Source organism: the organism of the source record quoted next, unplaced genomic scaffold (assembly GCF_019419815.1).
Source record: "Pyrus x bretschneideri cultivar Hongxiangsu unplaced genomic scaffold, Pyrus_bretschneideri_v1 Contig90, whole genome shotgun sequence".
Taxonomy (NCBI): Eukaryota; Viridiplantae; Streptophyta; class Magnoliopsida; order Rosales; family Rosaceae; genus Pyrus; species Pyrus x bretschneideri.
In genome coordinates, this window is record NW_025999832.1 from 236,369 (window position 1) to 246,675 (window position 10,307).

Below are 10,307 nucleotides of genomic sequence, written 5' to 3' on the forward strand. Positions count from 1 at the left end.
AATTTTGGGAACTTGGAGAAACCTTTTCATTCATCCAAATCCATGGATCTAAGATGCAAAGAATGAAGGCCCTCTCTTTGGGTGATTAGCCTTTGCTTATGCAAAGAGGAATCTACAAAGGTATTGATTTCTCAACTCACTTTGTTTTGAGTTGAGTCTTGGTTCACCTATCTACTAGGCTTTGAAGTTCATGGGTTAAGTTTTGTTTTTGAGTGCATATAAACATGATTCCGCCTTTTAATTGTTAATTGCATGTTGTTGATGTTGCTCAAATGAACTTGTTTTTCACAAATCTTCCTTCACATATATCTCTCTAATCTTTGTCTGTACCTCCCTTTCTCTTGTCAGATTAAAATAAGCCACAACAAGGATTGTTTTCTTGGCAATTGTTTTTTTCAAATCTATAAATTTAACCTCAAAAATTAAAGTGGGCGTACACCACCTCAGTTTTTTTTTCTTCATATTTTTAAATAATTCAAAAAACTTGTTTTTTCATCTTTGAAAAAATCGGCGTCAAATAATTTATTCGAAGTGTATGTTATAAACATTTTTTACACGTCTCTGCGGATGTTATTGATTCATAAACATCTTATTAATCTTGACCGTTAGTCCATTCTCTTTTTTGAACAAGCGATATTATGTACATTAAGAAGGAGGATGTGAGTTTAGTCTCATAATGAGAATGAGTTACCAATAATGTGGTTAAAACTTGCATTTGAACGCTAGTCCATTATTATTCCATCTTATGTTTGAATCATTTTTTTTTTTTTTAATACATCGAAATTTTTACACTAGAAGGAGGGGGAGTTTAACTCATCATACAATGAACAATCTAATTTAGTATCAAATTCGTCATCCATGAGTTTGAACTTAAAACATCTCACTTTTAAATAAAAAAAATACTGCTAGACTGTAGTACTGAATAGCTCTTATATTCGATTCTTAAAAATAGAAAATTCGCAACTAGTTTAGTTACTGAGTATGTCGTTATATAAATAAAAATAAATAAATAAATGAAAAATGCAATTAACCATTTTTTGATTTTTGGGTTGTACTTACTGGTTACAGCTTACTCGTCCAAACTGAAAGCGGGGCACATTTTTCTGAAGAAAACGGTGTTTGGCTTAAGGCTTAAACCTCGTAAACCCTTTCCATGGCCGCCCTGAAGCTCCTCCTCTCCTCCGCTCGCCGTCACTGCCTCTCAAACCCTCACTCCCGTCTCCACCCATCTCCATTTCTAAGCTACCACAGATCCCTAAGCTCCGAATCCGACCCAAACCCGAATCAGAACCCTCCGCAGCCTCCTAGACGCCAACCCGTGCCGGTCGAACCCGTTTCTTACACTCTCAAACCCAAAGAGCAATCCCTACCCGATCCAGATGCGACTCCCCAAGCAGCACCAACATTACCGCCGCCTCCACAAAGCCCCGGTGACTCGCCCAACTCATCGAGTCAGGACACTCGCGCCACCTGGACCCGTGAAGAGGCGCGTTTCATCAGGGATGTTCCATCTATATCTCCGGTATCGTACCCGGTGAAAGTTGCTCCCTTACCGGAAGATAGGGTCGCGGAGGAGAGCGGAGGTGGCGAAGGCGGAGCTGAAAAGGATGTGGATGGCGTGAAGGACTTGGAGGGAGAGAAGAGGAGGATCGAGGCCGATGGTCGGATGAGGAGGAGGCTTTTTAGGGTTCCTGAGGAGGAGGTGGTGGTTCCTTTTCCCGCGTTGATTAAGGTTGAGAAGAAGGAGAGCAAATCTATTCTCGAGGTCATGGACGCAATTCGCCAAGTCAAGGTCAGTGTAACGTTTCCTCTCTCTGATAAACTGATTGCTGTTTGGTTGCTGAGAAATGTGGGAAAGTTAAAGGAATTTAAGTTTTACTGTTTTGTTAGATAATTTTGGATTTGGGATATCAAATTACTTCTACTTAATCGAACTAATATACTGTTTATTTGGCTTGGTTGCAATGCGCTTTCCTTCTCTGTTTTGATTTTGTTTCTCAGAGATTAAAAGGTAGTAATGTGTTGATTGGCAGAACAAAATGTAGGTTATTAATAAGCAAAATGAAGTTTATCTTTTTAAATTTATCTTACGAGCTGTGATTGTGATCGAGTTTTAAGACTAAGTTAAGTAGGAGCATATAGAGATCATGCTTGTTTTTCACATGCATATTGCGCTAACCGGTGTTCTTGCTCTTTTAATATAGTTGGATGCCCCCCGAAAGGACTTTGTTTTGTTATTGTTTACTTAGAAGTGTTATGTTTTATTTCAAAGTATTTCTCATTTCTAATCTCTTTTTCACATGGTTAGTTGTTTTACAGGCTAATGCCCAGTGCAAATTTGATGAAACTGTTGAAGCTCATGTACAATTGGGTATTGATGCGAAGCGAAATGTAATTTGTCAACTCATCTGAGTAAAATCTTCTCTTATCTCAAGCATATGTTTTTGTGTGTCAATATAGATATGTTGACTTTTACTTTAGATATGTGAATATATAATAGCAAGTCCTGAGTTTAGATTTTCATTTCATTTCACAGTCCAACAACATCTAGATTTAAACGATTGCCCACATGTGTTTCTAGCTAGTCGTGTCCGTTTTGAATAAGGTGAAATCATTTGTGTGAGTGAGTGTGAGATGGCTGTTGGGTATTAACTGTAGGGCAGAATTCTTGAAACAATGACGTAAAGGAAATATTAACAAATGTTTATAAAGGTTGGACCCAAGATGTTTCATTGGCATTTCAGGATTTGAATCAACTCAATGGTTTGGACTCCAGATGTTATTCTTTGAAAAAAGTTATTACGTGACTAAGCTGTAACCATTATTTGTAAGTTCCTTGTATTTGTTGTTTGAAGAATTATCAATGCACACCTTCCATGCACCCAAATATGGTTAGCCTTGACTGAGAAATATTGTCACTTTTTTTACTGTACTTTGTGATCATAACGTTGCTCATTTTAGCGTAGTAATTGCATGTTTTCAGTAGGGTTGTCATGGAATGCTTCTCAAAAGAGTGATAAAGAAGATATTGTTTCTGCTTTCTACTTTGTGCTTCAAATTTCTTATGGCACAATTATTTTTAATATTCCAAACTCCTGTTTAAAAGATTCAATTTACATGGACTACCTGATTGAAGTGCAGGCGGTTCGTGGTAACATGACTTTGCCGCATGGTAGTGGGAAGGTAGTTATCTTTACTTTGGTAAATCAATCTTTCTCATCAACTTTCTAGTTGGTTACTGTATTATGTCATTTTTCAGGTTGTCAGGGTTGCTTTCTTTGCTGAAGGCTCAGATGCAGAAGAAGCTAGAGCTGCAGGAGCAGATATTGTTGGCGGTGTTGAACTGGTTGAGGAAATTGCAAGTAATGAGCTAACCATTGTTGCTACTAAATAATATGCTGAAAAAGAAACTCCTGTCCACCAGATATACTATGCAATGATATTGCCATTCTAACTTTTTTGAGTTGTGGTTTTGCAAAAAATAAAAAAATAAAAAAAAAAAAAAAAGAAAAAAAGAAAAAAAATGAAGTTTGTATTTTAAATTTGTGTTTATATGGGTTTATGTGAATCTTGCATTGATTGAGTTCAAAGAAATCAAACAATTTATCGTCTGCCTTTTATCATGCAGGCAGTCATAAGCTCAATGTTGACAAGTGTTTTGCTACAAATGAAATGATTATGCGCCTGGCAAAGGTTTTTGAGTTGTAATTCTTTACTTGTGGGATTAGTCAACTTTATTGTGTTTTTAATCAAAAGTGGATGTTTGATGTTTAACAGATTGCAAGAATTCTTAGAGAGCGTGGTTTGATGCCTGACCGTAAAGTGAGTTTATATTGTTATAATTTTTATTCAGTTTGCAGATCTATGGGAAAATTACTAATTTTTGTTATACTATGTATCGTATAGCTAGGTACTGTCACCAATGACATTACTGGAGCACTGCAGAAGGTAAGACAAGGTCATATTGAGTATAGAATGGACAGAACATCAATTGTACATGTGGGACTTGGAAAGGTACCATAATTACAAACACAATGTTTTCATTTCTTCAAATGTTTGCTGGAGACATGGATATCACTTTCTTTCTTTCTTTTCAGGTGAGCTTCACGGAGGAGTATCTGCAAGAGAACATTGGTGCATTTATGAGTTCTCTTTTGCTGGCTAAGCCTACAGGTTTAAAAAAGTGTAAGTGGCGCAAATGTCTCGTGTGTTTCCTATATTGTTGTTTTTGGGCTAAACTAAGCAAATGACTCGTGTGTTTCCTATATTCTCGGTGTCGTGTTAGCTTTGATATATGTCGTTGATGACCTAAGTTGTTGAAAGCGCAATACTTTGCTAGGAGTTGTAAATGATCAATTTCCATAAATGAAGTGCAGGTGCATGACTCTGCATAATTGTGTTTTATTAACTCTACTATGCATAACAAATCTTTGTGTTGCATTTGAGTCTTTGACCCACCTTCATGGTTATGTGGTAAAATTTGTTTGTCACCCTTTGATCGCATGAAGCACCTTGTAGTATTATAGTCGTTTCTTTTAAGGCCAAGCTGAGAATGGCCTTATATCTGTCGCCCACCGCTGAGCCAGACCTGAGCTCAACTTTGTTCGGCTAGGTTAAGCCTCTGAGCCACTTGAATCCACATAACTTCCCTATTCAATCTAGAAAATCTTAGAGCTCAGTTTGGCTTAGCTCAACCGTTAACCTATACATTCTGCACAAGCAATTGCAGTGTTAACTCCAGGGTACAGTTATGATCTTGGTTAAATCTAATTATAGCATATTCTGTGAAATCCTGGATGGAAGATAATTAGCTCAATGTGTTAGCTGTATATAATATTTTCCGTTATGCCCACCTATGTATCATTAAGAAGAAAATTGAAGAGATGTTTAGGACACTGCAAATAATCGTTGTGGAAGGACGTCCCTCTGTTTACTAGATTGTGCACTTTTAATGAATTGATGAGAATTTTTGTTGCAAGCTTTTCACTGAGCATCGGATTGGACTTTTTCTTTTGCTTAAATATGTACGTATTCTTTTCACGTTTATTAAAATCATTCACAATTTTCATTTTTCACAGCTTCCAAATATGCGGGGTATATTAACTCGTTCCATATATGTAGCACGGTGAGCTCTTAACCCTTGTTTTTGTATACTTTGGTTAAATGCGGTCTTGTAAAATTGAAACTAACCAGTCCATCATTATGTGCAGATGGGTCCAGGATTCCCGGTTTCAATACAGTCATTGTCCAAAGCTGCAGATCACTACAATAAAGTGCACCTCAAGGCTTAAGTGACGTGATTTGTTAACATTTCCAACCAAGCTCAAAGGTTCAGCATTTACTCTATTAGTCTTTTACTCTTTTAGGTAGCGACGGCTCTCCTTGTCTCTCTCGGAGCGGGATGTGGATTGACTAAATTGGAATACTATATTGACGGGTTTCCGTGAATCTGCAAGCCGTCCGAGTGTTATTGCAAATGGCATTTCGCTCTACTGCTTCACATCATCACGATCTTCGTGTTTCCCTGCAATGTGTGTGTTTTTTTTTTTTTTTTGGGTCTTTTGAATTTTTCTCTTCGTTATTTATTTGTATAAATTTTACCGTTACAATCTTCTAAAATAGATGTTCCATGATTTTGATGTGCGGCACGTTATCGCAACTTCTCGATTTGGACGAGGATGTTCAGCATACTCCTGTGTAAATGCAATGATGTTCTGTGACTATATGGAAAACGTGGAGGCGACACGGGTCCTCATTCGTCACTAGGAACTTGCTACCTGATCCGAACTTGATCTGTTAAATTTAACGGGTAGTATGAAACAATCCATTACCCGTTAAAGAAAGTATATTGTACTTCAATAAATAATAAAATGAAAAACATTAATACTAACTCTGTATTTATATACAAAGTTGTCAATACATTAGTATCTACCTACCTAAACTTTAAAAGTCCAAAACACACACACACATGCGCATGCGCGCACACACACACACACTATATTCGTTATATAAATTATATTATATCTATAATATGTACTATTGGGGTCAAATACGGAATGAACATAGATCGGGGACCCTTATAACCATATCCTAAACAATAATCGAATAATATTTATGGTTTTCCTCAATCCTAAATATAACCGAATTCTCATCCTCAAATCTGTTTAGGTGGTTATATACTGTTATCGAGTTTAACAGTTTGAATTGCCATACTTAGTTGGAAGGACTAATACAAACTTTTAGAAAATATTAAATTATAATTTTTAGATATATTATAAATTAGTATAAAATATAATAATGTTTACAATTTTTTTTCCATAGGTGCCTAGATCGCTCGATGACTACCGCATAAGGGATGACGAAAGAATGAATGTTGAATACAACTAAAGAACATATGTGTATCAGTTCATGCAATATTGAATCACTTGATAGGAGCCCTCATCCGCATGAGGTGCCCCATGACTATAGATAGAAGGAGGAATATCCCCTCCGAAGTGAAGTAGGCGCTGATGGCAGAGTTATCAATACATGTGTTTTTTTTTAGTTTAATATTTCTAATAATTTAATTATCCTAGATAATTACTTAATGTGTCACAACCCAGTTTAACTCCGCCATAGCACGATATTGTTCGCTTTGGGTCACATCCTCACGGATTTGTTTTTGGGTTTTGGCACGAGAACCTCCCAGGGGGGGTCACTCATCCTAGGACTGCTCTTGCACAAACTCGCTTAACTTTGGAGATCTTATGGGATCCAGAGCCAGTGAGTTTCCAAAAAGCCTAGTGCTATAAGGAGGGGAGCATGTACATATAAGGCACATCACCCCCTCTCCGTTGGTCGATGTGGGATCTTACAATCCACCACACTTAAGGGGAACCTAGCGTCCCCGTTGGCACATCCGCACCGAATGGTAGAGTGACTTTGATACCAAATTGTCAGATCTCAGCTTGACTCTGTCGTAGCACGATATTATCCACTTTGGACAACGCCCTCACGGATTTGTTTTTGGGTTTCGGCACGAGAACTTCCCAGTGAGGTCACCCATCCTAGAACTGCTTCCGCCCAGACTCGCTTAACTTCGAAGATCTTATGGTACCGTTTGGTACGCAGACGGGACGGGACGGGACGGGACAGGACGGGATGGAACGGGACGGGACAGAACGGATGTTCTATGTTATGTTTGGTACGTGCAAGACGGAACGGGACGATTGTTCCGTTCTGCGTTTGGTAGCGCATGGACGGAACGGAACCAAAAGATGAAAATGACTAAAATACCCATGTTCCGTTTGTTGTTTGATACAATATTTATGCGTGGAACGGGATGAGACTTTTTTTTTTTTTTTTTTTTTTTTTTTTTTAACTTGTTCAAATTTTAACACTATATGCTTATCCATTATTTGTTTTTCTTGGTCCAAATTTTATTAGGTATATGTTGTGTTCCACTTGCAAACCCCTTTAAAATTTGTAATTCTTCTATGATTTAGGTTGATGAAGTCAGACTTCTTTGAGCCAGTAAATATTGGAAGTGATGAGATGGTTAGCATGAATGAGATGGCTGGTTCTGTCTATATGGTCATGGTTGCCATGCAATGTTGAAAAATATATAAGTTTAATGATCATGCATGACCAGAACAAACAAGTATATAATTGCACCATAAGTTAACATACATCGTCATATAGGGCGGTAAAGGTAAACAAATGCCTAAAAAATTACTAATTCTACCTCAAAGTAGTGCCTCTTGATCTCCATCTCAACATCAAGGCCAGTGAACTCACACAAATGCCTATGGGTAAAGGAGTCCTCAGCTCTAAAAACAGGACCAATCTCAAAAATACGACCGAAGCCACCACGTATAGCCATTTGCTTGTGAAGCTGAGGTGACTGGGCAAGGCAGGCATCTTGACCCTTGTAGTTGAGTCTAAAAACAGCAGCTCCACCTTCACTTGAACCAGCAATCAGCTTTGGCAAAGAGCCTTCGGATATCAAGAACTGCCCAAAGCTCTACACAACAATGCAACCGACATACAGAACTAAACTCTTAACGATTTTCTCTAGCTTTAAAAAGATAAATACTGCAAATGGTGGAAAGACTACTTACATTGCCAACTTGACTCTGAATGCGGAATATCCCCTGATTCACAGGTGTTCGCAAATCAAGAACTCGGTTATTCAAGCAGGTATCCTGATTAACTCGAACAAGTGTTTCTCCGGCCTATAAACCCATCATACCACCCAACGAATATACATGTACTAAGAGAGAAAGTCCCAGAAAGCTTAACAAAGCTTCAATAATCCATTTCAAAATAAATCATCCAAATGTACCTGCAAAGCCTTTTCGATTTCGACATCACTCCGAGCAGCATCCTCAATGTTAATAGGTAAAACAGCAGCCTTACTCACACAATACAACTTCCCCACTTGAACCTCCACCTAATTAAGATCAACATCTCAATTATTTCAATCAAAACCCAATACAATCATAGTAACTTTCAATCCATTTCTTTCTTGTTTTTTTTTTTCCATTTTTTTTTCAAGAACCTAATTAATAATATTATTTATTCATCAATTTCTTCTGAAAATCCATGGATATCATCACCATCAATCGCCCCAAAATCCCTAGCAGAAAAACAACCTTGTTTCCGCCCAAACCCCATCCACGGTTTTCATTGCCTAAACCCTAGCATGGCCCGTCCAACCTAAAACCCAGCGAAGAATGCACTCGCACTCCCAGTTGCACAAATCTTAACAAAACCCAGTAATTAACAAATCAAATCTGATAATTAACAAAACCCCGTAATTAACACAACCCAAATCAGCAACAAAAGACATTAATCGCATACTTGGGTCAATCTGCAGTGCGACGGTAGTGGCTCCGTGCTGCTGCGTGCTGGCTGGGTGAAGTCGACGGCTATGGGAGAGGATGAAGAAGAAGGATGAGGAGGAAGTCTACGGGAAGAGAGAGTAGCAACAGAGAATGGATTTAGGATTTGGATGGTGTAAATATTGAAAAAGACGAGGGGTATTTTTGTCTTAAAATGTTATAAATTTGTGTCCCACGAACGTGGAACAAGTCGTTCCAGGGGGGAGAGGTGGAACCAAAAATCACCCAAAACTTGTCCCGTGGAACAGCATGTTCCACCCATTTTAGGCTCACCAAACGTGGGACGGAACGTCTCGTCCCACTCCGTTCCGTCCCGTCCCGCGTACCAAACGCTACCTATAGGATCCGGAGCCAGTGAGTTCCCAAAATGCTTGGTGCTATAAGGAGAGGAGTATGTACCTAAAAGGCACATCACCATCTCTCCGTTGGTCAATGTGGGATCTTACAATCCACCCCACTTAAGGGGAACTGGCGTCCTTGTCGGCACATTCGCACCGAATGACATAGTGGCTCTGATACCAAATTGTCACATCCCAGCTCGACTCTGCCGTAGCATGATATTGTCAGCTTTGAGCTTACCAATCCCTCACAGTTTTGTTTTTGGGTTTTGGCATGAGAACTTCCCAGGGGGTCACCCATCCTATGACTACTTTCGCCCAAACTCGCTTAACTTTGAAGATCTTATGGGATCCGGAGCCAGTGAGTTCCCAAAAGGCTTGGTGCTATAAGGAGAGGAGTATGTACCTAAAAGGCACATCACCATCTCTCCGTTGGTCAATGTGGGATCTTACAATCCACCCCACTTAAGGAGAACCCAGCGTCCTCGCTGACACATCTGCACCGAATGACATAGTGACTCTAATACCAAATTGTCACATCCCTGCTCGACTTCGTTGTAGCACGATATTGTTCGTTTTAGGCCACGCCCTCACGGATTTGTTTTTGAGTTTCAGCACAAGAACTTCCCAAGGGGTCACCCATCCTAGGACTGCTCTTGCCCAAACTCGCTTAACTTTGGAGATCTTATGGGATTCGAAGTCAGTGAGTTCCCAAAAGGCTTGGTGCTATAGGGAGGGGAGCATGTACATATAAGGCACATTACCCCCTCTCCGTTGGTCAATGTGGGATCTTACAATCCACCCCACTTAAGGGGAACCCGACATCCTCGCTGGCACATCTGCATCAAACAGCAGAATGGCTCTGATACCAAATTGTCACATTCTAGCTTGACTCTGCCGTAGCACAATATTGTCCGCTCTGGGCTTACCATCCCTCACGGTTTTGTTTTTGGGTTTCGTCATGAGAACTTCCAAGGGGGGTCACCCATCCTAGGACTGCTCTCGCCCAAACTCGCTTAACTTCGGAGATCTTATGGGATCCGGAGCCAGTAAGTTCCCAAAAGGCCTCGTGTTACAGGGAGGGGAG

The 10,307-nt window shown here is 39.4% G+C and overlaps 2 protein-coding genes across 2 annotated transcripts; one reads left to right on the top strand and one right to left on the bottom strand.

The window, feature by feature from the left end:
* The first annotated feature begins 1,058 nt into the window (after positions 1-1,058).
* LOC125473651 (50S ribosomal protein L1-like) lies at positions 1,059-5,890 on the top strand. Its single transcript, XM_048576779.1, has 10 exons — positions 1,059-1,792; positions 2,320-2,391; positions 3,142-3,183; positions 3,260-3,362; positions 3,629-3,693; positions 3,778-3,822; positions 3,907-4,014; positions 4,098-4,185; positions 5,079-5,125; positions 5,211-5,890. Exons 1-10 carry the CDS (start codon positions 1,154-1,156, stop codon positions 5,289-5,291), a joined length of 1,290 nt encoding a protein of 429 aa, XP_048432736.1. The 5' UTR covers positions 1,059-1,153; the 3' UTR covers positions 5,292-5,890.
* Positions 5,891-7,702: 1,812 nt separating this feature from the next.
* LOC125473638 (aspartate--tRNA ligase 1, cytoplasmic-like) lies at positions 7,703-9,300 on the bottom strand. The gene is made up of 5 exons (XM_048576750.1): positions 9,161-9,300; positions 8,842-8,947; positions 8,324-8,431; positions 8,100-8,213; positions 7,703-8,002 (listed from the first exon to the last, which is right to left on the bottom strand). The coding sequence occupies exons 1-5, from the start codon at positions 9,298-9,300 to the stop codon at positions 7,703-7,705; spliced, it is 768 nt and encodes a 255-aa protein (XP_048432707.1).
* Between the last annotated feature and the right edge of the window lie 1,007 nt (positions 9,301-10,307).

Coding starts and splice junctions, on each gene's coding strand:
- LOC125473651 (XM_048576779.1), top strand. CDS start 1,154: ATGGCCGCCCTGAAGCTCCTCCTCTCCTCCGCTCGCCGTCACTGCCTC. Junction 3,823..3,906: donor GTTTGATGCCTGACCGTAAA/GTGAGTTTATAT, acceptor TGTATCGTATAG/CTAGGTACTGTCACCAATGA. Junction 4,015..4,097: donor TACATGTGGGACTTGGAAAG/GTACCATAATTA, acceptor CTTTCTTTTCAG/GTGAGCTTCACGGAGGAGTA.
- LOC125473638 (XM_048576750.1), bottom strand. CDS start 9,300: ATGGTGATGTGCCTTTTAGGTACATACTCCTCTCCTTATAGCACCAAG. Junction 8,948..9,160: donor GACGAGACGTTCCGTCCCAC/GTTTGGTGAGCC, acceptor CTCTTCCCGTAG/ACTTCCTCCTCATCCTTCTT. Junction 8,003..8,099: donor TTCAGAGTCAAGTTGGCAAT/GTAAGTAGTCTT, acceptor ATTGTTGTGTAG/AGCTTTGGGCAGTTCTTGAT.